We start from the raw sequence: 27,794 nt of genomic DNA, 5'->3' as shown, positions 1-27,794 counted from the left end.
CGAGCAGCTGAGCCAGCGGGAGGACACAGGCTCAGAGCCGCGCTGGGCTCCGCTCGAGCGGGGGCCGGGCAGAGACGTTTCTTTGCAGCACAAAAGGTCAGCTGGCATGAGCGCCTCTCCCTTCCCCCAGCACTCACCGCCTGCGCTCCGCTGTCCCGCGACCGGGACTGAGAGGCTTCCACTGCGCAGGCAGCCCCTCCTCACGCCGGCCCTCGGTGAACGGCCGGAGAAGAGACCGTGACATTCACCGCGTCTATGGGCTTCCCTTTACTGCGAAAGCAGCGCCGATCACAGTCACGCAATTCCAGCTGACTCGCTGGTCAAGTGCACGGCTAAGAACGACTAGACCAAGCTTCGCCGGTACGACAGAAGCTCCCGTCCAGGCGCAGGCAGCCCGACTGGCCTCCGAGCGCCGCCTCAGCCCCGTGCGAGCGCCTCCCGCGTCCGGGCCCGCCTCAGCCCCGGCCCCGCCTCGGCCCCGGGCCCCGCCTCAGCCTCGGCCCCGGGCCCCGCCTCAGCCCCGGGCCCCGCCTCAGCCCCGGGCCCGCCCTCGGCCCCGGGCCCGCCCTCAGCCCCGGGCCCCGCCCTCAGCCCCGGGCCCCGCCTCAGCCCCGGGCCCGCCCTCAGCCCCGGGCCCCGCCTCGGCCCCGGGCCCCGCCTCGGCCCCGGGCCCCGCCTCGGCCCCGGGCCCCGCCTCGGCCCCGGCCCGGCCCGGCACGACAGCGCCGCCTCGCGGACGTCGGCGCAGGCGCGGCCATGGCGGCGACCGGCAGCGTGGAGGGCACGAGCGACAGCCCCGCGCTGTGGGCCGAGGTGTGGGCGCTGCTGCCCCGCGCCGAGGAGGGGCTGACCTTGGCGCTGAGCGGCGAGGTGGAGGACTGCGTCCTGCCGCTGCTGCGGCAGGCCCGCGCGCTGCTCTACGGCGCGGCGGGCCGGCCCGGGGCGGCAGCGGCAGCGGCGCTGGAGCGCGTCAGCGACGTCCTGCGTGACTACTCCTGGGAGAAGCTGAACGCGGGGCCGTGGAGGGAGGTCGGCAAGGGCTGGCGCCAGGTCTACGCCTACGGCTGCCTCTTCGGGGCGCTGGCTGAGGTGGCCGCGGGCCACCCGCTCGCGCGCGCCGTGCGGCTCTGCGACCTGGGGCTGCTCATGGGCGCCGCCGTCCTGGACAACGTCCTGGCGCGCCTGGTGCGCGCGCTGCAGCCGCACCTGCCCCGCGCGGCGCCGCGCGACGGAGCCCGCGCCCAGGTAGCGCCCGCGCCCCGCGAGCCCCTGGCGGCCCGGCCTCCCTGTGCCGGCTGCTGAGGGCGAACGTCCCTTCCAGAGCGCCCGGCCCCAGCCGCCGCCGCCGCCCCCCGCCGTGCAGCCGGAGGAGGCGATTCCGCACCTTCGCTGTCCTTCGCTGGAGCACTTCAGAGACAACTACCTCGTTCCCCAGCGGCCCGTGGTCCTGGAGGGCGTCATGGATCACTGGCCGTGTATGAAGAAGTGGAGGTGAGAAGTAAGTTCCTTCCCTGTCCAAGTGAAGGCACGATCCTTGCTTGTGTTGGATATCTTGATGCTCGATAGGGCAGCAGACCTTCCCAGGCAATGGATACCATGGGCAGTGCATTTTGCTAGCAGCACGGTCCTGCTGCTCTGTGGAAGTTGCTTGATAGATGAGAGAAGCTCTTCATAGCATTCAAGGCACATGCTGGACTGTCTCAGGGCCAAAGGTGACTCTTGGACCAGCCTCTGGCTCTTCATGGGTGAAGGCCACCCTCTGCCCAGCCTTCAGCCATCCCAGGAGCCCGATGTCAACACCTGGGACCTCATGAGAACTGCACATTGCAAAGTGCCAGTGAGCTGTTCGCAGCTCAGTGGATCTGTGTCAAGCACACATATCAGTGGGTTTTACCTCTTGGAGCTTGCTGATAATTACTGCAATGGAAAGTGAATTTTAGAGCCAAGAGTAAGCATGGTTGACTTTTTCATTCATAAGTCCAAGCACTGATGTTTGCTCAGTGTTGTGCTTGAGTGTTGAGTTTCAGACACCACTGTGCAGGACTGAGTAACAGCATTGTGCTGCCTGATTACTGCACACAATGGTGCCTGCATTTCCAATACTGAGCATCATGTATTTGTGAGGTGAAGGTCATGATTCCCCAGAAAAGGGAAAAAATCCCTCACAAGATTATCTTCTCAGTTTAATTAGTGCTGTTGTCCATGGAGAGATGTATTTCACCCATCAAACTAATTCCTCTGGCTGCAATTGGAATGGCTATTATTGGCACCTATATAGACACTGATGGAGAGTTGATCTAATATTACTGAGCAAAAGATACAACATTTTATCAAATGTGGCAGCAGGCAGCAAAAAGATTGGCCATCCCTTGCCAAGAGACAGTAACAGCTTAAATCTTCTTGGTTTGGAATGAAACAACTGAGGCAAACAGGCTTTTAAAACAAAACAAAACAGACAGTTGTGGGGTCATGTACACACAAACCTGCCTGCTGATTTCCTTGTTCCTTGCATTCTTTTATTCTGCCTTTTTCTTCTGGTTGGTTTGGTTTAGACAGGAGAAACTCAGAGTAGTAGAATTTTATTACCCAACATGATTGATTTGGATTGATTGCCTTACATTCAAAATTAGTAAGAGCAGTATAGAAGGTAATGGAACTTTCTTTATTTCAGTGTGGACTATTTCTGTCGAGTCGCAGGGTGCCGCACAGTCCCCGTGGAGTTGGGTGCTCGGTATACAGACGAGGAATGGTCTCAGCAGCTCATGACTGTCAGTGACTTCATCAACCAGTATATCTTGGATGAGGTCTGTTACACTCGTTTGTTTCATCTCCAAACACAGCAGCATGGTACTGGCACAGACAACAGTTCTGTTTACAACAAACCTACTCAGAGGTGGTATCAGGGGAGGGGGTGCACTGTAAGCACAGCTCTGAATGAAAAGGTTTGACATATTTTCAAGACCTGAAGCTAGGAATAATTATTGCAACAATAGATTAGATTTTTACCTATAGTCAAATGTACAGTAGCTGGAATTTGATTAATATATACACACATACATATGCAGCAAAAACCTGACTGGTGGAATCTAAGAACAAGGGATCCTCAGCCAGCAGTGTTGTTCCTCTGTCTCATTAAACTGCTTACTGAGATTTAGGATCAGATCCAAATTTACAAGCCATGAGGCAGAAAAATACAAAGTTGATTATCATCTGGAATGTCCTTTTGCTTTCAAAGATGAGGATTCCAAGCCCCAATTTCTGTTTCCTGGCCTTCTGGCAGGAAGGACTATGTGCCATAGCAAATTGATCTGTGGTGCACCCTGGAATAGAGTATGGAAGTAGTTCCAGGGATGAAGGAGAACTGGTCTGTGTGCCAGCAGGGTCTGGCTTGAAAGATGTAGTGCATTGTCAGCTGTCAAGACTCCGCAGGGAGTCCCAGCTTCCTTCAGTAACCCAAGCTGGATGATTTATTCATTGTGGAGACACACCTACACTCTCACTATTTCAATGGAGCTGTAAGTTGCTATTTCTGAAGACACCTTATACTGTTGAAATAGTTATATATAGTACTCTGAACAGGACACTGGAATGTACTATAAGTAAATTCTATTCACCTGTAACTAAATTAACTCACAGTCTTCCCTGTATGTTACTGTGTTTTTTCTTTCTTTGCTGTCATTTCAGAACAATGTAGGATACCTTGCCCAGCATCAGCTTTTTGATCAGGTAAAACTGAGTGAATGTTTTTATCTTCCTACAGTCGTGTCTTTCTTTTGTTGCAGCACAAGTTGTCTCTCAAGATGTTGACTGTACTAGATTGAGGGGCACGTGGAGAATTCACAGTAATTCTTAAGTTTCAGTTCCCGTGATTTGAAGGATCAGAGGGAGAAGTTTGTTCCATTTGGCTACAAGACATGGAAACAAATCCAGTTTGGGGTGAAGACATTCAATCCTACTGCTGTTTCAGTACAATGTAGCATATATTTAGGGGGATATCACCTGGAAAGCCCCTTTCATAAGTCAGGGAAGAGATTTGGACAGGAAAGTTTTCAACATTAATATGTTTACCATAATCGGACATGTCATTCCAGTTTACCAGAGCTTATGTTGGTGGGAGATATAAAAATGGAAGCAAACATAGTATAGAAGAGATAGCTGCTCCTTTTCCATGAGGAGCAAATGTACTTATTCTTGTGGGTGTCTCTGACTTCTGCAAAAGCAAAGGGTCTCTGAAAAATTAGGAAACAAACCCCTTTCTTTCTCCTGCTTCTCCTTCCAACAGTCTGCTTAGTAGAACAGAAAGTTTGAGAACATTTCCTGCAGATTCCTAGCAGGTCAGCTGCTTTTCTCCTATTCTTGCTGGACCAGACAGTCGTTTGTTTTCTTTGCATCCAGCCTGGCTCATCTGTTTGATGAATTACATATTTTGGCAGGTCAGAACATACCCTTTTTAATGTTCCTTTCTTTGTGGAAATAGATCCCAGAACTGAAAGAAGATATCAGTATCCCTGACTACTGCTGCCTGGGGGAAGGGGAAGAAGATGACATCACCATTAATGCCTGGTTTGGTCCAGGAGGCACTATCTCACCTCTTCATCAGGATCCCCAGCAAAATTTTTTAGCCCAGGTATGTACTCTACTTACTCTGCACATGCCATTAGTTCAGTACTTAGAGAAAATGTTTATGGTATGTGTTAGAAACAAGGGGAGCAGACTTGGACAATGGAAGGTTAGAGAACATGAAGATACTATTTTGCTACTTTATTGCATTTGTCACTACGCAACTTACTACTGAATGTAATTTTACAGACCACAAGTGTTGCTCTTCCCAATGGTATTTCAAATTCTTATCTGCTCCAAGGGAAGAGGTACTTGAATTCTAATAGCCTGATTTAACTCTTTATTATAGCAGTGTCTATTACTAACAATAATTATATTCCTTGTAATCAGGTATATTTTACTGTTAATGCCAGCTATGGCCCACAGCTTCTGATAATGTGCCAGTTAATGACCAAGGGAAAACATTTATTGTATTATATACAGGTATTTGGAAGAAAGTATATCCGTCTCTATTCACCACAAGATTCAGAAAACCTCTACCCCCATGAAAGCCAAATTCTTCACAACACTAGTCAGGTAAATAGTTGCCTGAAATTTTAATATGAGTAATGTTATCAAATCATATTTGAGTAAAGACATTCTTCTGATGATTGTTTGGTTTTTTTATAGGTTGATGTGGAAGATCCAGACTTGGTCAAGTTTCCAAATTTCACAAAGGCTGCATTTCAGTCCTGCATTCTGATGCCTGGACAGATTCTGTTTATTCCAGTTAAATATTGGCACTATGTGCGATCGCTTGAGCTCAGCTTCTCTGTTAGTTTCTGGTGGTCATAGTTCTGAAATGTAGCCAGCAGCACTGAAACTAAATTAATAATCAGGCAAGTAGCATCTCTCTCGCAGGAGAGGTTAGAGGTGGAGCAAAACCAAAACCCAACAAACTCTTGCTAAAGCATGGAGAAGTAGTCAGAATGGGTAAGTGGAAAGAGGATGCTGTAGTCACTTCATTTTCGTAGAGGGTGTGTGCATCCATCAGAAACAGCCTCTGTATGGGCACTGCCAGGGCTCTGCCTGAGCCTCTGTCTGAATAACCAGGTCAGGGTTATCTTCTACTTGGATTTAGTAACACTAAACCCTGGAGTTAGCTAGAGAGATGGTGCTACCTGAAGGTTCAATCCATTAAAAAACTGAGCTAACACCAAGCAAGGTACTAGTCATCTGAATGGAAAAAGTTATTCATGTCCTGGTTCTGGCCAGGATATGGTTAATTTTTGCAGTAGCCAGGAGGAGGCTCCTTGGTCTTTTAGTGAGTGAATCTGTGTGAATTTTTTGTCTCTCTTGTACAGTGTTATTGATAGTGTTGCTCATTTTCTTATTCCATTGCTGTTTCCAGTAAATTGTTCTTATTGCAACTCATTGTCTTTATCTTTTGGACCTCCCAATTCTCCTGTCCATGAGGGGAGAGGTCAGGGGAGGAGGGAATGAGCAAGCATCTCATGGTTTGGAGCATTTTGGTGGGAACACTAATCTGGGGAGTACCATTTCTAAACCACAACATCATATTAAAACCTAGAACATAACTGAAGTTAATCCATAGTTTAATTGCAGTTAGATAACCTGAAGTTTAATTATACTTTGATTAACCATCATATTACCTGCTGCCACAGCCCTTCTACTGAGTCACAGGTCTCTACCAAGGACAAGAATGCTGCCATTTTAGTCTAGTGTCTGGCAATAGCCAGTCCTTGGCTCCTTTACAAGTAAAGGAAAAAGGATCCTTACTTAAAACTGGAGACAGAAGTGCCAAGACAAAAAACCTAAAGAATCTCAGTACGGTAATGTTTTCAGCAGTTTGCAGACATCAGCTGATACTGCCCCACATCCTGTCCTACTGCTTCCCAATCCTGTGGCAATATTCCCTCCTTAGAGAGCACAGATGCTCATGGCATGGCCTTACATCAAGACAAATTCTTCTGCTTCTAAAGAAGGGACAAAACACAACCACAGTGCCAACTAGAAGTGCTCCAACTCCAGCCCTAGGTCAGAGACTGAGCCAGCTGCCTTGCACACACTGCACTGATTTTTCACCTGCTCGATGTGCTACAGCAGGTGTCATTTCCACTGTGCAACTGAATTTGTACTGTTCCTGTACAAACAGGGAGCACTTGCCGAGAAAGGGCTCTTTCAAGAGTTCAGCTGCATATATCAGATTGCAGGACTGACTAAAACATTTGCATCTTTCATCCCCAAACATGCACTGAGACTCCCAACCCAAGAATATGGAGAATTACAAACACAAAACAGCCTCCAAGGAAGCTGTGCAGGCATTACTATGAACAGGAGCATCAATGATAGTTTTATTATAAGATTCTTAGAACTTAAGAAAATTAGTACACTGAGCACTGTTACTTATGAATACAATACAGTCTGGCTGTTCTGCCAGAGTGGGGGCAAACAGATGTCACTGACATCAAGTTTTACTGGCATCATCTAGGGCCAAGAGTGGAGCCCTGTGGTAAGTCTGGGAGCCCATCCGATTCACACCTGTAAAGAAAACTAAAGGAAGGTTAATGGACGACACACACACAAAAAAAAAGATAATACTGTATAACCACCTTTTCTAAAATGCTTTGTATATTCCTCTGTTGCTGTTCACAATGTCCAATTTCCCTGGACAAATGGAGTAATTCCAAAGAGATTCTTAGAAGCTCAGTATTTCCAGAAGGTTTAGTGTCATGGGTTGTGTGTGCCTCTATTCCTTCCCCCCTCCCCCCTAAAGATAGGTGTAAAAAAATATACACAGGGTCTGCTAATGCCCCTATGGCACTCTTCGGGCACTGTGGGGGCTCAATGCTGCCTGTGTGTGGTTTAGCATCTGAAACATACCACTGAAGTCAGAAATAGCTGATAGTCACACTTATAAATAATACAGGCAGTGCCACTGAACATCACAGGCCATTTCCTAGTATTATTACATTCAACTTTTTAAAAATACATTGCTTAGTACCTGGGTTGTCACAAGACCAGAATTCATTACACTTGGGACAGCGGGGTTCAGTCTGGCCTCTGAAGTACTTTCTGACACAAGGTAAGTGCATTCCAATTCCACAGGATTCACATACTTGGCTCTGAAATCAGGAGTGTTGATTCATAAAATAATTCTAAACTGTCCTTCAATTTAAGAGAAAGTTGTTACAAAGAGCAGCAGATATGCAATGCTTTGTTCCAAAGAATGGCTCCCACAATACAGGTGGTGGACACACTCAACAGTCAAAACTGGTAAATGGTAAAAGGAGGTCTTTTTCTGTAAACTAGGAAATACTTTTTCCCTATATGGACAAAATTTAGCTTGAAAGACAACAATTTCAGTGCAATAAAGGAGATTAACCAGGATGGAAAAAGTAATATGGAAGCATGTTAGTTGGGTAGATCAGAAGATGCAGGCTCACAGAGCAAGAAAACGTAGCAATTTTGGAATATGAATCCAGGCTGTAACTACTTAAGCAAGGTGGAATGGGTAACATCCCAGCTATCAAAGCACAGTGCTTTAGCATGCTCTACATAGCGCACGTGTTCCTTCTGAGGTCCAAACACAAAGAATTGCTGAATTAAAATCCCAGAACCAAGAATGAATGTGTCACATGATGACATCTATTGGCAAGGCCCAAAGAGGACACTGCTAACACCACACTGCTAAACCTCTTTCAGCATCAGGAGCTTATCACTAACATGCTGGTTTGGAAAGCTAGACAGCAAAACCATGTTCTTCATTGTGGGAGTGCACTTTTCTAAGTTTATGCTTGGAGACACTGCTCCAAGACAATTTTATTTCTAAAGACAGAAGATAAAATGCCTAAAATGGAAAAAAAAAATTTTACAAAATGCATGAGGACCATGACCAGATTACAAGACCAAGATTATACCAAAGGGAAACCATCCCAAACCTCAGCTATGACCATGCAAGTCCATTGGCTGAGGTGATAAAACATGTTACCTGGATGGCGAGGCTGTGACAGATGTTGCATTTCCTTGCCACATCCTGGTAGTTGCTGAGAATGTACTGTTCCATCTCAATTATGCAACGAGTATGCAGAGTATATTCTCCATTTTTCTAAGGAAACAAGTGTTGAGATGAGGAATTTCTTTTCATTCCTTTTACCTTTTTTGACTTTGCTAACCATCTGTTAACAATCCACTTTTTTCTACAGTCATGAAACCAACATGCTGTACAATGCAATGCCAGAACACTTTTGAAATAGCAGAACTCCTTTGTTCAGAGGAACAGAATAAAAATCCCACACTTTTGACAGAGATCTAGTCCTTGGAAAGCATAGATGAGTGAGCATGAGCTCCTTAACAGAGGCACACTGTTTTGGAATCCTCCCAAAAAGAATGTTAGAGGAAATTCTCCCAACTTTCAACAAACTCGAGGCATTTCCTGCTTGATCTATCTTTGGAAATATCTGCCAAATCAACTTAACATGTAAGTAACTGTGTGGCAGCAGGCTGAAGATCTATGATGCAATGACTCCAGCAGAAAAGGGATTAAGGTCTCACTTAGCTAGCAACTGCAGTACCCACATGGTCAGTCCACCGTGGTCCGCATGGTGAGTTCATCTCCACTGCGTCCTCATACAATAAAACAGGTGTAACCACGTGCACAGTGGCCCATGCATTTCTGGTACAGGAGTTTTCAACATGTCTGGCCTTACTCCTTTTCAGGAAATTCTAAATGCAACTAACAGCACTGATCACCCTAAAGAGCCTTCCCCAGCTCTTGTTCCAGGTTGAAGGATGCTGTGCTGTTGTGTACAAAGGATGCTGTGCTGTTGTGTCTGTGCATCACTGGGCAGGACTGGACACACAAACCCACCTGGCTCCAGTATAAGAAACTGAAACCATATAGTCCTGTACAGATCTACCCAAGGACTTTTTCCATTTAAGTCTACTTCCCTTTCTGCAAAAATTACTGGAGCAGCAATAAGATGCCATGAGCAATAAGGTGCCATAAGACCATTTTTGCCATCATTCATTCAAGAAGAGCTCCAGTCTCAGCTACCACATCCATAAGAACATGGTAGCTGGACCCATTGAACTAAGAACACCTGAATGCAGTTACCTCAGAGAGCCACTTATCCTCCACAAAAACTTTCAGCACTTGTTCTGCTTCCTTTTTCTTCATTTTCTTTGTCTTAAGTTGGTCAGCCAAGTTTAAAATATCTGTAGATGAGGCAAAGCCGTTTTCTGATAAAATTATTAGGTCCATCTACAGGAAGAAACATTACCAAGTATTAGAAACACTGCAGTTAGGCAGACACACCTTACAGTAATGTGCTGATATGCATTTTTTTTGCATCCATGTATGTGAGAGATACAGTAAATGGCTTGAACAAGAATTGTAAAACAAAGGCCAAAAGCTGGAACAAGCATTGTCCCCTTAGCAGTTTTGATCTTTGCCAAGAAAACGTTTCCACAAATAGAAGCATACGTGCTGCCTGAATGAAGCTACATTCAGGGACCCCTGGCCACACTCAGTGGTGACAGATCCATTTCTTTTTATCTGCTCTTTGTCAAAAATCTTTTGATGAAAAACCTCAATAACCAGAGACAAATGTTTAAGTGCAAATCAGCAAATTCATTTTGTATGTTATCAGCATTAAAAACTACTTTATATTACTAAACTACTGAAGCCAGTGAAAAACTCAGCAGTCATGACTGAAAATCCTGAAGAGAGTTGCTTGTGTAACTAAAAGTAGGCATGTCTTGTCCCTAACCCAAGGAGCCATTCCCTGGAGCTGATCTGGCCTCAGCCATAACTGACTTACAACAGAAAATCATTACTTCCACCTACCTTCATCCCTGCCCACACCACCAATTTGATCTCAGATAAACTTAGGTAAAATGGCAACTACTTCTTCAACCACACCTCCATTTCGATTTTCATTCATTTTAAGACAAGAGCTTCACAAATAATACGATTTACTAAGTGATAACTGACATACTTACTGTTTTTCTGAACAATTCCAATTCAATTTCTGTATAGTCAGATGCCATTTTAGTTACTTCAGTTTCTGCCAAATTAACCTACAAAAAAATAAACTGACATAAAGTGCCGATGTAGTTTCATACCAGAAACTGTAAAAAAAAAACCCTGAGGTTAAGAATACATCATCTTACAATTAACATAAAAGTTAGCTCTCTGAGGGGCACATGACGGTATTCAAGTTCTTTCTTTGCAACTCCTCATCTTCCACCTACAAATTCTCCACAGCTTCCTCTGCCCAGGCAAAGCCATTCCACAACACAAGCTCACAGAACTGACACAGAGTGCTGCACCAGAGCTGACACATCACAGGTGCTAGACTGGTCTGGTGATAGCAGCAGGAACTATGTTATCAGTCACCTTTTTTTTCACTGTGAAAACCAGTTGCCTATGTTTTCTACTCCTATTGCACATGCTACTACTATTAATTATTAGCTCAACTTAACTGGAAAAAGGAAAGGTTAAAGGCAGCAGCTAATGTTAGGACACCTTCTGTATGGTCTTCTGAACTTACTAGATAATATTCTCTGACATGCGCATTGCAGATCATCTGGGGAAACAGCTTTTAGCCTACTTCTCAGCAACCCTTTTGTGCTAGTTTGATTTTTGAGTGGGAGAAAAAGAAAACTGATGTTGGACTGCTCTCCGTGTTTTCTAGTTTAAAAATCTGTCTCAGGAAAGAAAGCCTCCGGTGGAAAAGAAATCTCACTTCAGCACTTAAGCAATGTTTATGCTAAGTAACTCCAACACTGCTGTCATCCTTACTGCCATGTCCTGTTCCCATACATCTGGGCTATGACAGTTTATCCTCCCAGCAGCTCCTGCAGCCACTGCCAGCCCCATGCAAACACAGCACAGCAGGTACCTACTACAGCATAATGTGCTCTTCCATCGTCTTCCGATATTCCCTTCCGGATCTGCATAAACAAAGGCTGCAGGTGGCTATTAATAGTGCTGATGAAATCATCCAGTTTATCATGTGCATAGTAAACTGAAAATGAATGAGAAAAGTCATACAGAGAAAAGTCAAACAACTACACATCAGGCAGATCATTTTATGTGAAACATTTTTCCCAGGTAAGAGTGCTAATACTGAGGCAGAATTCAAACATGAATTCAAGCTGTTCTATTCAGCAGACATATAATTTCCTAGTGCTGCTGTTTCGTGGCCTTCAGAGATGCTCAGCTCCTTTAAAATCAGTTGACAGAGTCCAGACCGTCTGCCATGTTGCCAGGAACCCATAGCACTAATCCAGTAATTACAGTGACCTGAACTAAGCTGAATTGAAAATAACATATGACTGAGAAAAAATATTATGCACAATAGAAAAATACACTGTCTTGAATTGCTTTATACACAAGGGACTTCTTGTTCCTGTATTCTCTGTTTCACAAATTAATGGCACCCAAGTGCTCAACTTACATATCAGAAAACCTAAAATTCTAGTGTTGTAGAAACACAAGAAATATCTTGAGTTGTGTTCTACAAACCAAGCAAATACTAGCAGCAGTTTTATCATAGACATAATTAGGATGGACTTTGCAGTCGTTCTGTGGAAGACAATGGTTAGTCTTCCACAAGACTACTATACAATGGTTCTTGCCTGTACAGCACCAGCACTACCCTCACATCCATCCAAAACAAGACTTTGTCAGTGGCAACACTCCTGCTTGCCTTCTTCAGGCTATGGATTAAAAACCAGAGCTAAGTAATGCTACAGTAGGCTCCCAGCCAGGTAATAAGTTACATAGACTCCATACATTTACATAATGCTGATGATTTCTTTATTAAGAAACCTATTGCTTTTTTAATACCCTAGTTTGCCACAGGTAGACCTAATTGGTCCTCTAATTAAAACACCTTCACTATTGGCTAATTAAGAAACCATCCTCTGGTAAACAAATCTCCATAACACAATCCGCATGTTCACAATAACAGGTGCAGCAAGTGAAGTAAGAATTGTTTCTCACTCTTTTCTCTGATCTTCTCACAGCCCTCCCAAGGCATTGTTCTGGGAAAGTTGTCTGTTGCTCTCTGTGACCAGAGAGCTGCTGCCACAAAGTAACAGCTCATAATTTTAGATAAATGATTCATGTCTCAAAAATACAAGCAGTTATCATGAAATTAATCCTCTTCTCAGTCACAGGAGTCCCTCGCTTGCCTAAGAGCACTGGGCCAAGGTCCCGCTCCCAAACTGCGCCGCACTATCCAGCCCAGCGCCAAACAGCACTCCAGGAGCTCCTGATTCTGATATACAAGACTCCTTCAGTGAACAAAGTCAACAAACAACAAGAACCATAGTAAAGCAAGTACAAAATTAAAAATAGTTTTGCCACCTGTTTGGCCCCTGCCAGCAGGAAATGCTGCACACAGCAGTCAGGGAGCTTTAGTGACAGATCCCAGAGAGGGTAAAAGATGAAAGGTAACAGAATACCCTTGTACAACAGCTTTAACTCTTGAATGTTACATTCTAATGTTAAGTGGCTGCTCGAGTAGATCTCATGTGGAAAAAAAAGGGATAAAAATTCTCCATTAAAAATGAACAAGGGTTAGAGAACACCAAAAGTTGCACTTCACAATTTTAGCATCTAAAAAGTAGGTCAAATTACAGTTCCTGACTCAAGAGACATACAAATAGATTACTTTGTGGGAATCTGACCTTACATCTATAGGTAAGTAGGTACAAATTCACAGAAAACCAGAAGAGTCCCTGCAGCGTGAGCAGCATGGTGGCATGGCACAGGGACACTCCTAAGCCTGCTAGGAGCAGAGTTTCCAGGACTTAGAATGGACAATACAGTGCAGGTGAGGTGGGAAGAAAGCAGAGCAATTCACCAGGAAACCTCATTTCATCCTCACAGAAATATTTTTGTAGAGTCACTTCTCCCATGACACCTGAGAGAAATAACTGAAGTGCATTTACTTAAAAGCATTAACTATAGTGAAGTACTTCCAGTGTCAAAAATTATTTTTTTTAAATAATTTATATGTATAATCTATAAACAACAACCTTGATAAAATAAAAAGTACTATATATCAATCTGGCCTGATTAGAAGTTAGTTTACTCATTGCTGTGTTACTTTATCTTTCAGGAAAGAGAGGGAACACTCATATCATTAGAGTCTGTAAACTTTTTTTAGCTGGTGTATGCCCTTCAGAAATCAAAGTATTTGCAAGCTGCACCAGGAAAAAAACCCAGTTCTTTCACACCAAGACAGACATACCTTTATCAGTTTCACAGCAGTGCTGGTGTAATTTTCTGGCCTCTGATCCTTCTGTTATCCCATTAGACATCAGAACCTGCAGGAACCGTCGATGAGCATTGGTCATCTGAGCTGCCATCAGATTGTTTCACCAGGCTTCAAGTGCTGCAGGAGGTTTAAGCTGGAATTAATGCACATGTTAATGCAAATTAAGGATACAACAGTCCAAGTATACACAAGATTTCAATTAAAGTCTATTACATTGAATGAGGGCAAAAAAAGCAGATCCCAAGGCTGTCCTCAGAATGCAGAGGGTGAGCAGCTCTGAGGTTCTGGAAGGGTGCAAGAGATAAAATCTAACTAGTTTTAGCTACAGAAAAGAACAACGTGGGCATTGTGTCGTTGTCACCCAAAAATGGGACTAAAACTCCTTCTTAACACCCACGTAGTATTAAGAAGCAAGCAACACTTCACTGCAGCACTGGATGCACAGGGGAACGACTCCTGCTTAACGCGCGTAATTGGCTCAAGGTTATACACACAGTATGCGATTGAGTCTGCACAGTTAGTCTCAGACGGTGCTCTGGGAGGGTCTTTGGGCACCCCTGGTAGTCACTGAGCTTCTAAACTTTCACAGTGATCTTCTCTATCTCTATCACCGTAGCTTTCATCGAAGCTGCAGAGCATGTTGCTGAGCAAACTGGATTGGGCCGGCTTGACTTGCTAGGAACTGGAGAGCGCTCCACGCCCCACTAACTGCTACAAAACGCTCCCCTGCGGTATTTGCAAACCTGAAAATAACAGCGTGGGGTGACAAACACAACGCCGTCCATCATTCTGTGTTAGATAAAGCTCCTGCTGCCCACACAGCCTGATTTGTGCACAGGCAATCAGAGCGGGTGAATTTGGACAGAAAATAACCCTCTACAGGTTTCGAAGAACGCCTAAAGTAATTAAATGCAGATCAGGAAATTGCCTGACCACTGCACCAACCGACTGCCCGCTTCTGAGCTTCGGCCTCTCCGCTTCGCCGCCCGCGCGGCCCCGGGCCAGCCGCAGCCCACGGAGGCTATCCCCGGAAAACCGCCCAGCTCGCTAGCCCTCGGCCCTGCCGGGACCCACCGGGCTTCCCCGGGGCTCCCACCGCGGTCCCACCGCGGTACCACCCCTCAGCCGCCCCCACACCCGCCCGCGCTCACCAACTCAGCGACCGCTGCGCTCCCCGCCATCGATGGCCCCGCCCCGCGCCGCGCCGCGCCGGACGGGCGGTGTGTGGGGGCGGATGGCGTCGGGCCGGGCCCGGGGCAGCGCCACGTCCGGGATCAGGAGTGCCTGGGTCCGGAGCGGGCGCCGGTAGACACAAGGTACGTCCGACGACCCCTTCGTCCTGGCGTCAGGACTGACTCCTTCTCGTTACTTGCGCTTGGCGTGCCGTTTGTGCCGTCTGTGTTTTTCTCCGTGCCGGTTCTCGGAAGCGTGGAAGGTCTGTGCTTCCTCCAGGGCTTGGCCGGGCGCATATCCGTGGGCCCGTCCCGTGCGGCGGCTCCGGGCCAGAATTGCTTCTCTTTCCTGGAGGCTGTTAAACGCGAGAGCTCCTTTTACAGTATTTTACACAGAAAGGTGTAATTCTCCGAAGTGTTGCTCCTGCTGGACGTGCTGCGCGGTGGGCGCAGCAGCCGCGCCTGTCCCGGGCCCACGTTCCCGATCGGAGTCGTTGCCGGCCGTGCCCAGCCCCGGGCTCAGGCTGCGCGTCCCGTGTGCCCGGAGGCCTACGAGCTTCGGACCGGTTCGTGCTGGGCGCCCGGAAGGGAGAGGTTTCTCGTCAGAAGGCATTGCATGCCGCACGGGTTTTCTTTTCAAGGTTTGATGCAGAATCTGTTGGTGAACCTTTTGTTTTGCTCTGTACCGCTTGTCTCATTTTATTCAGCGTTTATAGTTAGTGCTTTAAACTAGAGCGTAAGACAAGATGTGCATCAGTTTTAAAAAGAGACAGTTTTAAACAGGGAATGATGCTTTAGCTGTACAATTGCAGCAACGGTGCATTAAGCAGTCTTGTTTAATATGACCTCTTGGTTTGGGCAGGAATTACTCTTTGCACATAACAGTTTTGGAGATTATACCTGTTAATGAAATGTGACCCTAATTTCCTTAGAAGACCAGACCAAAAGTTAGTACCGTTTTCCTTGATAGTAAATGCAAAATTCTAATCACATTGCATTTTTTTCAAGAAACAGAAAAGTTTAGTGGTCAAAGCATGTAGCTTATGCCAGTAACCATGTAGATCTGCTTCTAACTGTGACAGAGATTTCTTTCCTAGTTTTGGGGAAGTTACTTATGTCTTCGCAATTTACTTTTCTCAAATATATCAGAGTTACTAGGTTTGCTGCAATTTTAGTTTTGTCTGTATGTGTTACGTATTTTTTACGATTGGTATTTCATTGTCTGGTATAATGAAAAACTTAAGAGGTAACAGGCAGAAGAGCTGTGGATGTTTTAAAATTTTCTCATTTTACAGTTTCATTAAAGCACTGGCTTAACTCCATTTTCATCCACATCTGCATACCCATTCTTCCATGAGAAGATAGTTTTTGTCTGCCATCTGCTCATTGGGACATGCTTACGTGGTTCAGGATTCTTTGCCAAAAAGAGTTTCTTGGAACTCCAGTCATATGGCAGTATTACTTAACAGTGGAAAGCAAATGCTTCCTCTCTTGAGAATTCCAGGAAAAAGGGAAATCAGGGCTTAGGTTTTTTTTATGCCAGAGCAGTTGGCTCTTTTTTTCTGAGCAGCAGCCAAGGTGCTTGTGTTCTTTTTTAAAAAATGTATTAAATGTGACTGTGCTTAGTCATTTTTCATCTGTTCTCAGAATGTTAAAAAAACTCAGCTCTTGAGTAATAGTTTTCTCAAGCTCTGATGAGAAATTTGTCTTTCAAGTTTGTTCTTAATAAAGAACTACTCAATGAGCAGCAACTGCCCCAGAGAATTTCACAGAAGAGTCTCCATTCTGATCTTCTATTTTGACTAACAATGTCCTTATCCCTTAACTTCTAAGATGGATATTTTCAGACATACAGACTCACCTCTCTCAGACACATGTTGTGGTTCTGCTGCATGGTTGGTTTGGGGAAGAAAGTATTGAACCACCATCCACAAATATCTTACAGTGGTCTTTTCTACTTCAGAACCTGACCAATCTTATGCAGAACACCCAATACCATTCACCAAGAGAAGGACTCCTCCCCTTCCCTCCGCTTAGGGACATAAAAGCTGCATTATTTTACTTCTCCAAAGTTGTTCTGGTTATATAATGATTCGGTATGTGTTTTACAACTTCTAAATAATTAATGTTTTAATGAATCGGCATTCTTTTGAGCAATGCTCAGAGTTCTTTGCTAAATTTTTTTTTTTAAAGAGGTGATACTCAGATTATCAAGGTACTGGTGATAGGACTTGGAGAAAACATTTTAGTCAATAGATGGGACACTTGATTCTTAAATTCTTTTACTTATTTGAGTGGAATCATAGGGCTTTGGTGACAACGTCACTGAATTTGGTCTGCTGCTTGCCCTTTTTTACCCTTTACATACTAGCAGCCTTTCTTTTCTAGTAGCTAAAGAGAGTAACTCCACTGCCAATGTCAGTCTCTTTCCCTCTGTAATGAAAAGTTTGCAGAAAAGCCTTCTAGCTCATTTGTATTCTCCTTATTCTTCTACATGTCTCATTCCATGAGCTAATTTTAGGGGCCAGAGGTGGGAAACAGGTACAGCAGGGAGTCTGAATTCTAACGTCTAACAGAGTGGTAGGAAAAACTACACCTTTACCTTAACTGAGACAGGGATGTAAGCTTATTATGTTTTCTATTGGCAGAATTGCAACACAGTTTTTCCTACTGAACCTGACCATTTTCAGTAATGGCAAGACTCCCAAGTGTTGCACCATATATCCTGTGGTTCCTTTTCTTTTCATATACAACAAATGAAGGTATGTTTGTCAATATTTCAAATTACTATAGTGAAGCTTTTCTTGATAGCATTTTTCTATGACCACTAGGTAACGCTGTTACCACTAATTAACTACTATAAAATTTGTAACTTCAAATGTCAGAAGTATCCCTGTACTAGAAAAAAATCTTAGATTTTTTTTCTTTTTAATCTTTATATTGACCTTTTCTATGTGGACAAGAAAAACTAGAAATTTGCAGAAAGGAGGATTGTCTGGTCTAGGTAATCCCATCTTTTCATTTCCCTAAATGATACTTATCAAAATTTATTTTTATTGTGTTTTGTTTGGGCTTGTTTGCCTAGTTAACTATGTGTTTTAAGTTTCTTCAGCATTGTGTACTCTTTGAGGATTAAAAAAGAAATTCAGTATTTCAATTCCCTCTTTTAACTATACAAAGTCAAAACAAACCCTATACTGTATATGGTTTCAAAAGGAAATTCTCAAATATCTCAGCTTTTTGAAAAAATATGGTGTAACAGATGAAAAAGTGAGAAGGTGAGAGGAAAAGAGCAGATAATATAATTTAGAGTTCTGAAAAACATGACAGCACTGAATGGCAAGATAAAATAAAGCTGTTTGTCGTCATAGCTTAACACACCAGGGAGAGCTTCATTTAAGTGAAGTATTGAAAGTGCAAGATAATTAACAGATTGAAAAATAACGTCATTCATCTTTAAGGGCCTTAACTTGATAGTACTTCTGTTAAAAGTACTTTTAAAATGAGAAAAGGAAACTAGCAATAAAATTACAAATGACAACCAAATATAAACATCAACAGGGTAATGATTATTGTAAAATAAAAAGTAGTATGACGGTTAAAGTGTTGCAGAAGTTTGACTTGCTTCTTTTTTGATGAGTGTTAAAGAATTGGGTACCATGCAGAAAAAAAGGGGAACCTAACATGGTACTTCCATCCAGAAAGGACATAACAGCAATATTTCTTATCTGCAGGATAAATATTTAGCTGTTGTAACTAAATCAAAACATTTTTTAAGTATTTGAACACTAATGAAACCACGAATCACAGTAAGTTCTAGGTTTATCAGCAGTCAATATATCAGACAACTTAGAATCCAAATTGTATAGATCCCATTGTGCTATATATCATATCCACTAAAAGGTAGCTGACCATCACATTTTACACTTGCAGATCTTGTACTGTATTAGAGTATGCAGAAGTTGGATCATAGTAAATAACACAAGTGGACTACAGAAAAGTAGAAATGTAGGGAAGATAAAATGAAATTTGGTACTTTCAGCAAAAAAGGTGTGGGAGGAATAATCTGAAATTTTGGTACCTGTTGGAAGGAATAAGCCTGTGAAGCAGAAGTGGCTGAAGGACAAAGACCTTGCAGGATTTGAATAGCTGGCAAATGAGTCTTGAATTTACAATGTAAATGATCAGCATGGAGAGTTGGTAATGTAGTGGGCCATGTACACAAAATTTGGTCTTGTATAATTGCCACATAAAACCTTCTAGCAGAATCCCTTTGGAAATTCTCAGATAGTCTTAATTAATAGGATTCAAAAAAGCAGGTATTTTAATTTTTTTACAGGAGATTGACCTGTAAAGCAGAAAAGGATTTATATTTGTACAGATTGTGCAAGAAAAGGGAGATAGTGTTATTATTTACCTGTGAAAGAGAAGTCAAACATCAGAAAAGGCAAATAATTGTCTTGGATGATAAAATTATTAGCTATTTCTAGCTATTTTCTTATAATCCCATTCCAGGGTCCAGTATCAGGGTTAGTCCAAATAACAATGTGGCCTTACTGTCACCGAGCTTCTCCTCTTCTGTTCTGTGTATCACTCTTGTGGAGCACATTGAAATAAAGGAAAGTGAGGCTGGAAGGGATACTGAGGATTGTGGATTCTATTTCCACTTCCAGTTCTAACAAAGATATTTTGACCACTATTTTCTATTTTTTTGTTAAATACCACCAGTAAAATAGTTATAAACTTGAACACTGGAGTGCAGAGACTCTGGGCTTTCGTGTACCTCCTCAGTGCCTGGCTCAGTGTGACTTCCTCTCCTCACTCAGTCTTGAATGCTGTCATAACAATGATGAGTAGAAGACAGAGCAGGAAGTACTGAGTGAAATGAAGTATGGGAAGCTTAGAATCTTTTGCCTTAGTTGTAGGTAAAACACAGGTCATGACTGTAAGCAGTGATCCTGGTCTGACTCTGTTAATTATCTGCATTTTGGGTTTTGAACCTTTTGTATTTAATGCAGTTTTAATGTAATGTAATTTAATGCTGATGTGTTTTAAATAGAGCTATTGCAATCAGATTTTCTGTTCTTGGAAGTCTGCGTTGGCTGAAATATGCCTATCTCAGTATTACTACTGCAGACTCTTCCTGTCCAAGACCATAGACATTGTCTTCAGAAAGGTGGAGACAGTCTGAGTGTCTCTTTCTCTTTCCATTTACCCAGACACAAAAAATAGCAATGTTTTCACTTTATTTGTAGAGGTGTGGCAGCTCTGTTTAGATGGAAAAGTTAGTATTTCTGCTTAGTCCAATATAGTCTTCTGATTCTCTTGCTTCTCATTGTATGCTGCTTTCCCCTAGTTTTGACTGCAGGACACACAGAAGAATTTGCATGCTTCACTGACTATGACAAAGAGCTGGTTTGCCACTGGAAGGTGCCTGCAGAAACCAATTGCTCCCAAGAATTCATGCTCTACTACAGCAAGGCTTCTTCTTCTGTGTCGTATGTATTTAATAACATGTTACACTGCCATTGTTAGAGTTTCATATATCCTATAACCACTATTGGATTTAATTTCCTTCCTCTACTGTGGGTGTCTGGGACAAAATGTACTTCAGATAATTCCTCTTAAAGTAAAATGGATTATTTCCTTTTAAGTAAAATGGGTTTCTGCAATTAAGAGCACCCTCAGTTCAGTGGTCTACTCTTCTGTAGAATTTTCTGCTCTCTTAGGATAGAGGATGGATCAAGTCCTACTGGTGGCAGTGGTAGGGCTCTTAGGAGTTTACAAAACTTTAACTTCATGTAAAATTTTACCTTCTTCATGAGAAATCTTTCTTGATTCACTGGTCTGTAGCCTGTGTCAAAGATACTTTCCACTGAAGACCGGGTGATTGTCTCTGCATACAGTGTAGCTAGCTCCTTGTTTGGGCACAGACTTGTCCCTGTTCTGAGCAGGGCCAGTCATCATCTCTTGCACAAGAAGATGCATCTGGGTTCTCCTTTCCCTTGGTGCATGATTTCAGCACACCAACATTCAAACAACCTTGCTGATACACTGCAATAAACCTGTTCCTATACTAACAAGCTGTTAGTATGTTCCTTTAGAAGCTAAAGTGTGACAAAGGGTTGTATTTGGGATCAATACTTGGCCTTTCTGTCAGGTTTTTATTTGTGTGATACAGATATCCAGGGGCTGGCTAGGGAGGGTGGGTTGTTTGGGGATCTCAGTTTTGTTTTGGAAACATTTCTGAGAACTGGCTTGTCTCAGTTCTGATTGGTTATACGTGTTGGGAGATTTGATTTCACCTTTTCAAGGAACAGTGTGTCATATTCTCTTAAACGTCACATAATTTTGTGCCTGTTTTTTCAGAAACAAGTGTGTTCCTGAGAATGAAAAAGACAGTTTAAGGTGCACTTGTACAATATATCCGGAATATTTTGTATTAGGCCTCACGTATATTCTAGCCCTACAATTCAATGGCACTGATATGTGGAATTACAATGTTACACCAGCCCTTGTTGGTAAGAACTTGTTTACTTTGTCACTGGCGCATCTGGTTCAAGGCTTTGCAGTCCTAGCTAACTTCTCATTCATGTCCCTAGAACAGTTTTTGCTTGTCAGAAGTGCAAAATGTCATGGTAGCTTAAATGCAAAATCCATTTGTTTTAGAAACCTGATTCTGGATTAGATTCTTAAGGAATTAATGTAAGTAATGGGGAAGGCAGAGAGTGATTGTTCCTCTAGCTGTACCCTCTCAGCTGCAAGCCAAAAGGAGTTTGGGACTTAGATTATCTTTAGTGCCTTTTACTTGTGGCTTACAAGAGGAAGGGGAATCATGCTACTTTCAGTTGCTAGAAAGAAACTAGGTTATTCCTACTGAAATTCTTCCCATTCCTGTCTCTGTCATACTCTGATTTTTCATGCTAGTTGAATCATGTCAAATGAGCAGGAGAATATTTACAGTAATTGCTGTTGCATTTTAACAGTTAGTGATTAAAAAGTTAAAGAGACTGCTCCTAAACATGACAGAGTGTAGATACAGTTCATGTCTCCACCTAGACCCCCAGTGTGGTCAGAACAGTGTGCTTTTTGGTAACGCCTGTCATCTTAAACACTCAGAGAAACCATTTTCATACTTTAGGCAGGCCAAGGAGCTGGTTCTCTTCAGAATACTTGATTGATGCTGCTGCTTATCTTCCAAATAAGCAGAAGTCCATATTGATTTTCAAGAGACAGGGAGCCAGGACAGCTTGGCTGTGATGTTGGGGCTCTGTGCCCACCCGGCCTCACACCTGCTATTGTCAGGGCACAGGTTGTTCCTGTTTCTCCAGGCTGAAAGCTGCATCCAGTGCACCAAAAGGCCGTGCTTGCAATTGGTTCAGCCAGCTTGAGGAATCAGGGCTTAATAAATACCTTCAAGTTGCTCAGGTTTAGCCTCTCTATTCTTGTGCTACAGCAAAGTGAAAAGGGCTAAGTGCATTGACTGCAATGATATTCCGGTCTCTGGTGAATGCTTCTCTCTATCAGTGCTCTCCCATTACCCTATTCTGTCTTTTTTAACATACAGTTAAGCCAAGAGCCCCTAAAAATCTTGCCGTTGAGAAAGCTGAAAATGGTAATTTCAATCTGAGTTGGGAGGAGAGCTACTCTCATCCATCCTTTCTCTCTGGACAGCCAGTCATCTATGAAGTGAAATACTGGAGGAAGCAGCACCCAACTGAGGTAAGAGACACCCAGTCTCTTCATTTTCTGTCTCTAGGGCTTTATGGTGTAAAAAGTTCTCTAGAAAGTCACTTCATTAATAATAATGTAAGGCCGGCCAGAGCACAGTGATCCTGATTACACACTTGCCACAGTTCACTTTGCCCCCAAGATGGTTCAGAGTGGGTGTCAGAGAATTGAAACTCTTCTGACTGCCACCCCAAAATAGTCTGCTGCTTGCAGGAGACAGGGCAGAGATTGAAAATACAATGCTTTTATTTCCTGAACTTCATTTGCTCCTTAGACATCAGGAAGCTGGAGGTTGATGGCTCTGTGGGGCAGGTGAATTCTGAAAAATACAGCATTTCTGGGCTGGGCTGCTTCTGGTAGCAGAAGAACATGCATGGTGGCAGGTAACAAATGCCACCTGCTGATGACCTGAACTGCAGTATCATACATAGTCGTTCATTTGTGAAAGGTCACTGAAACACATAACACTATTGATATGTAGTTGCTGTCACTAACCCTTCACCCTATAAAGAAATCAAAGGGAACTTTCTGATTTTCTTTTCAGGTTTCTGTAAAAGCAATTAACTACCAGGCAAAAAGCTTTGAGATTACTGCAAGCTCCTTGAAGAGAGGCTATGATTATGTTGCAAGTCTCAGGTGTAACTACGTGGACTACCCAGCCTACTGGAGTGAATGGAGTGAAGAAGTTGAATTTCACTATGGTAATAGTGTCAGAAATAACAGCTTGGTAAAAGGATGGTATACAGTATGTAAGACTGCTTCTCTCTTGGAGGAGAATTATGGACTCATCATCTTCATCTTTTTGAATGTAATGTGAATACATCTGTAAAGGCTTCCAAAGACACTAAACATAGATAGGCAACTCCTTGGGAAGCTAAGGAAGAGAAGACCAAGGGAGGGTGGATTGCTTAGCCTTGTGAAAAACAGGCTGAAAGGAATCTGTTTATTCTCTATAAATATTTCATGAAGTAGACAACAGGGAAGTAGAAGAAATATTTGAGCTAAACAGCAACATTGATGTGAGAGCAAGTGAGTATAAATTTAAATTGTGTGTGTGTGTGTATATATATATATATATATATATATATGCTGCAAATAAAGCAGTATTTTAATAGAGGTAGGAGGGTTTATAAAAGCCCCTGGAGAGCAACAGAGAGAACAAGAAACATAGCTGCATTACAGTGACAATGATAATGTTATTTTAGGTGCTGTGTGATAGCTCTTGTCCCTGAGGGCTGACAGTGGCCTCACAGTGCACACTGGCGCTTCCAGCTCTTGCCACACCCAGCAGCTGAGCACAGTACCTGTGCTAGGTCTCTGACACACCATACACCATTGCTGCTGGCAGCTGTGGGGGTCTCTTGTTAACGTGCTGGAAGCTTTATTTTATATCCTCTAAAAGAGCATTATTTTGAGTTGCAGAAGAGCAGCAAATGATTTGGTATTGTCAGTGCTTGCATTTAGATGCACATTCACATGTAGACATTTGCTTGTTAACAGATTACCCGGTGAAGGCTGAAGACATTCTGCAGATGGCTGTGCCCACATCCTGCATACTGATCATGGCAGGATCCATAATTTGTTACTTCTGTTTCACCAAGTAGGTATCCTGCTTGTCACGGAGTTTATAGAGTAATAGTTTATATGGATATCAGTATTGCTATTGGTTAGACAAATGTCTGGTAGCACAGAAATCTAATGTTTTGGGTTTTCTCAGCACCTTTATCTAGCTGTCTGTGAGCAGAGATTTTATAAACACAAGTCAGTTTTATAAACTCTGTCATTTTCTGAATAGTCTTATTAATCTTACTAGAATAGGCTTATTATAGTAGGGGTTGTCAGTTTTGGACCTTGGTCTTTGCTGGAGTTCAAGTAATGATGGCTAAATACCTTTATTTCTTTCAAAAAATTTTTAAATGGTAATGTGAAATTTTTAAATGGTAATGAGATCCTATGTGTGTCTATTTCACAAATCCTTTTAGACATTATTAGAAGAGCGGGTGACTGTTATTGTGCAGAGCAGTCACATACCAAACATACAGACATCTTTGCACTGGTTTAATGAAAATCAGGAGATGCTCAAAACCAGCACTTTCTGTTGCTGCAATGCAGATGCCTAAGAGGGAAAGGAGAACAGAAGAGAGAAATGTACACTGATTAAGCCCAAGTACAGTCAAAACAAGTTATTTTCATTCTTTCCTTGCAGAGTGAAGAAAGAATGGTGGGATCAAATCCCAAATCCAGCGAAGAGTGAATCAGTTGTAAAAAATGTCAAGGTAATTCAAAAGCTTTGCAAAAAATACCTTATCCTGATCATCAGAAGTAGAATATGCAGTAAATTCTATTGTCTGTCTAGTGTAAGGGATACTAAATACAGTTCATGGGTGTCCTAAATCCCATTTATATCTTTATTAGTTTTCAGTTTTGTGCTACTTTGATGAAATAAGGTTCCCGTTCCAGGACTTAAAGCAGAGTCACATGGAACAACAAATGTAAGTAAGATTAAAAAAAAAAAATCCTCTGCTTTTCAGCATAAAATTGTTTCCTGTACCATAAACATTAACTGTCCTTTCCTTTTGACTTCCAAAAACAGAAGTTGCAAGAATTGTCTGGCTCAAAGTTTGTCAAGCCAAAACTTCAAGGGAAAAGATAACATCAGAAATGTTGAGAAATCTTGCAGTTGCCACAGCAAGTCTGAAGAGTGGTTGCCAAAAGGCAGCAGTGCAGTTTTAACCCCTGATACAATACCAGTTGAAGAGTGTATAGACATCTGTGTATGTTTAACAGACAGTGAAACTGAGAGCCAAGAAGAAACTGGCAACCAGATCACCATGTTTGAGCCTTGTGAGAGCAGCATTGGTGCTTTCAGAGAGCACCCTGAACACAATGAGTTACTAGCTAACATGTTTGATGCACTCCTGGCAGATGAAAATAACATGGAAGACAATAAAGGCCCAAACATCCCCACAGCTGAGAGGAAAACCTTAGAGAACATTGGATCTGGAAATCCATTGCAGCAAAATCCAAAAGAAAGTGCAGCCCAGGGTCCGCAACCATGTGGTATTTCTCATACAACTCCCCTTTTCACCAAAGCCTCTCAAGATGACTACAATTGTAGTACAGCCAGCAAAGAGTCAGAACTATCAGAAGAATCCTTTGAATCTGGATATCGGAGCTCCAGCATAAATTCTGCTTCTCTGGATGCAAGAGATCTTCAACAAATGGTTCATCAAAGGCGCTTTCTATGTCATTCTGAAAGTGAGCTTGACTCTTGTGTCCTGACCCAGGAGTCTACAAATAAATCATTGTTTGGAACTGAAACAGACAGAATAAACAGCCCTGCAGACAAGAGTTTTGATACCCTTGTGTCTGCATCCATAGGGTTGTGTGGTTCTGCCTACAAGAGCTGTGACACCCTTTTGGGTCCATCCCTGGAACCCTGTGGCTCTGCCTACAGAAGCTTTAATATGCTTGTGTCTGCATGCAAGGAACCAAGCAGCTCTGCATACAAGAGCTTCACTGCCCTCATGTCTCAGTCAATGGCTGACAGTAGCCTGACTCTGGGCTTTGAAAGTGTGCCTTCCTTACCGCCTTTGAGACAGTTGTCAGAGATGCCCAAATGCAGCTGCAGAGATCAAAGTGCTCAGCCTGCTAGCAATCAGATGTGTTACAACAACTACAGATCGCCCAGCACTGAGCTTGATTTTCTAAACACCTGTTCAGAACATAATGATTTTCTGTCTTTCTCCACACATGCAAATGAAGGTGCTTCGGCTTTTCTTTCAGAGGAAGAAATGCATAAGAAAGTAATATATCAAAATGTTCAAAGGAAAACTGATATAATTTCTTGCCCCATTGCACCTCAGCCATCTGGCTATCAGCCTTTTGGTAGTGCAAGTAAATGTAATGGTCTATACTGGGACAGTGACAACGAGGTTATGTCTACATCACTATATGAATCCTTCATTAATCTGTGCAACAACCTGAATGAAGCACCTCCAGATACTGCAATCTATGAATCTGACCCAAGGATAAAGGATGGTGTGTGTTTGACTGTTCAGGGTTCTGACTGCACCATTGTCCCAGGTTTAGCATCTAGTGAGAGTGACACACAGACTAGTGATGGTAGCCCTTGGATCAACAGCACTAATGAGCTGTATAGTGATGAAAATACCATCAGAGATGAACAGCTGTTGCATATGTTAGAGATGAAATGTCAAGATTTAAACAGCAGAGAAAGAGCTACAAAGGCAACAAAATGGAAAAGCTTTAACCCTACTGGTAAAGTAATGCAAGAGGGTGGTGATAACAGACTAAAATACTAACTTCCACTGCCACTCACACAACCACTTGGGGGAACTTGGAGATGCAGGGGGAAGTGAAGAGGTGCTGAAGCATGCAGATGGGGGCGGGGGTAGTGGCTCAGCAGTCAGCTTACCAGCATCACTGGACATTATTGGGCTAAGCTTAGACAGAAAAACTGCAGAGTCCCTGGAGCTCCATGGCTCAGACAAGGAGCTACCTTATCATTTTGTGAGTAGCTCCTATCCTTCTGACTCTCATACCATTCACAGTGAGGACTCCAGACTGGCACTTGCAGTTAAAAAAAAGACCAATAGAACTATTAGTGGAAAACAGCAGGAAAAATGAGAAAAAAATGAAACTTTTGTGTGAACCCTTGCCCAAGAGGACAACTGCTATATGGGGGTAGCCTAGCCACATTTGCCAAGACTGAACTAGTCTTTGGAAATAAACTGTATGGCAAGTTGAATTGTTGCTTGTTATTTCAATCTTGACTGAAGTGAGGACTGCTATAGGTCACCCATGAGTCATTGGGTTGTAGCACTTATGCCTGCCTGGGACTGGCAGCTGGGACATGATGCAGACCCCTGGGCACAGTTGGGTTTGTCATCTAGCAGTGGCAGCCACAGCTCGACAGGGACAAAGTCAGATCTGGTGTCTCCAGTTGTGAGAAATCTCTAAAAGGGAGCAGCAGCTGCAGGAAGCAGGAGTTCTTAGTGCAGCTTTTGTAGTTATT

At 43.2% G+C, this 27,794-nt stretch overlaps 3 protein-coding genes across 8 annotated transcripts; 2 read left to right on the top strand and 1 right to left on the bottom strand.

The window, feature by feature from the left end:
- Positions 1–756: 756 nt before the first annotated feature.
- KDM8 (lysine demethylase 8) lies at positions 757–5,407 on the top strand (the record flags this gene model as incomplete). Its single annotated transcript, XM_084216683.1, is given in 7 exon segments — positions 757–1,272; positions 1,274–1,491; positions 2,672–2,804; positions 3,685–3,726; positions 4,478–4,627; positions 5,044–5,136; positions 5,230–5,407. Coding segments are annotated over 7 exon segments (1,317 nt in total). The 3' UTR covers positions 5,395–5,407.
- A 1,470-nt stretch (positions 5,408–6,877) lies between these two features.
- NSMCE1 (NSE1 homolog, SMC5-SMC6 complex component) lies at positions 6,878–15,056 on the bottom strand. Of its 4 annotated transcripts, none has more exons than XM_084216685.1 (8): positions 15,005–15,056; positions 13,827–13,970; positions 11,470–11,591; positions 10,564–10,641; positions 9,677–9,823; positions 8,552–8,668; positions 7,565–7,685; positions 6,878–7,113 (listed from the first exon to the last, which is right to left on the bottom strand). In XM_084216685.1, exons 2-8 carry the CDS (start codon positions 13,942–13,944, stop codon positions 7,028–7,030), a joined length of 789 nt encoding a protein of 262 aa, XP_084072811.1. In that variant the 5' UTR covers positions 13,945–13,970; positions 15,005–15,056; the 3' UTR covers positions 6,878–7,027. The 4 variants fall into 4 exon arrangements, with proteins under 4 accessions (XP_084072811.1, XP_084072810.1, XP_084072813.1 ...); XM_084216684.1 differs by having other exon boundaries at positions 13,827–13,986; positions 15,005–15,051; XM_084216687.1 differs by having other exon boundaries at positions 6,878–7,101; positions 13,827–13,986; positions 15,005–15,051.
- On the top strand, positions 15,052–27,574 carry IL4R (interleukin 4 receptor). 3 transcript variants are annotated; one of them, XM_084216676.1, is made up of 10 exons: positions 15,052–15,169; positions 17,674–17,787; positions 20,382–20,523; positions 21,395–21,546; positions 22,593–22,747; positions 23,301–23,457; positions 24,257–24,356; positions 24,963–25,032; positions 25,172–25,248; positions 25,350–27,574. In XM_084216676.1, the coding sequence occupies exons 2-10, from the start codon at positions 17,718–17,720 to the stop codon at positions 27,079–27,081; spliced, it is 2,655 nt and encodes an 884-aa protein (XP_084072802.1). In that variant the 5' UTR covers positions 15,052–15,169; positions 17,674–17,717; the 3' UTR covers positions 27,082–27,574. The 3 variants fall into 3 exon arrangements, with proteins under 3 accessions (XP_084072802.1, XP_084072804.1, XP_084072803.1); XM_084216677.1 differs by lacking the exon at positions 15,052–15,169 and adding an exon at positions 15,220–15,666; XM_084216678.1 differs by lacking the exon at positions 17,674–17,787 and having other exon boundaries at positions 15,136–15,169.
- Positions 27,575–27,794: the final 220 nt, after the last annotated feature.

The sequence above is a fragment of the Fringilla coelebs genome, assembly GCF_963513975.1.
Source record: "Fringilla coelebs genome assembly, chromosome: 16".
Classification (NCBI taxonomy): domain Eukaryota; kingdom Metazoa; phylum Chordata; class Aves; order Passeriformes; family Fringillidae; genus Fringilla; species Fringilla coelebs.
This window is presented reverse-complemented; position numbering and strand designations above follow the sequence as displayed.

What these genes read in the sequence shown, in the direction of transcription:
- IL4R (XM_084216676.1), top strand. Translation starts at nt 17,718, where the DNA reads ATGGCAAGACTCCCAAGTGTTGCACCATATATCCTGTGGTTCCTTTTC. An exon ending in GGAAGCAGCACCCAACTGAG is followed by an intron (nt 22,748 to 23,300) that starts GTAAGAGACACC and finishes TTTTCTTTTCAG; the next exon opens with GTTTCTGTAAAAGCAATTAA. An exon ending in CAGTTGTAAAAAATGTCAAG is followed by an intron (nt 25,033 to 25,171) that starts GTAATTCAAAAG and finishes TATCTTTATTAG; the next exon opens with TTTTCAGTTTTGTGCTACTT.
- NSMCE1 (XM_084216685.1), bottom strand. Translation starts at nt 13,944, where the DNA reads ATGGCAGCTCAGATGACCAATGCTCATCGACGGTTCCTGCAGGTTCTG. An exon ending in CTGCTGTGAAACTGATAAAG is followed by an intron (nt 11,592 to 13,826) that starts GTATGTCTGTCT and finishes ATTCATTTTCAG; the next exon opens with TTTACTATGCACATGATAAA. An exon ending in CTGGTCTTGTGACAACCCAG is followed by an intron (nt 7,114 to 7,564) that starts GTACTAAGCAAT and finishes ACCTTCCTTTAG; the next exon opens with TTTTCTTTACAGGTGTGAAT.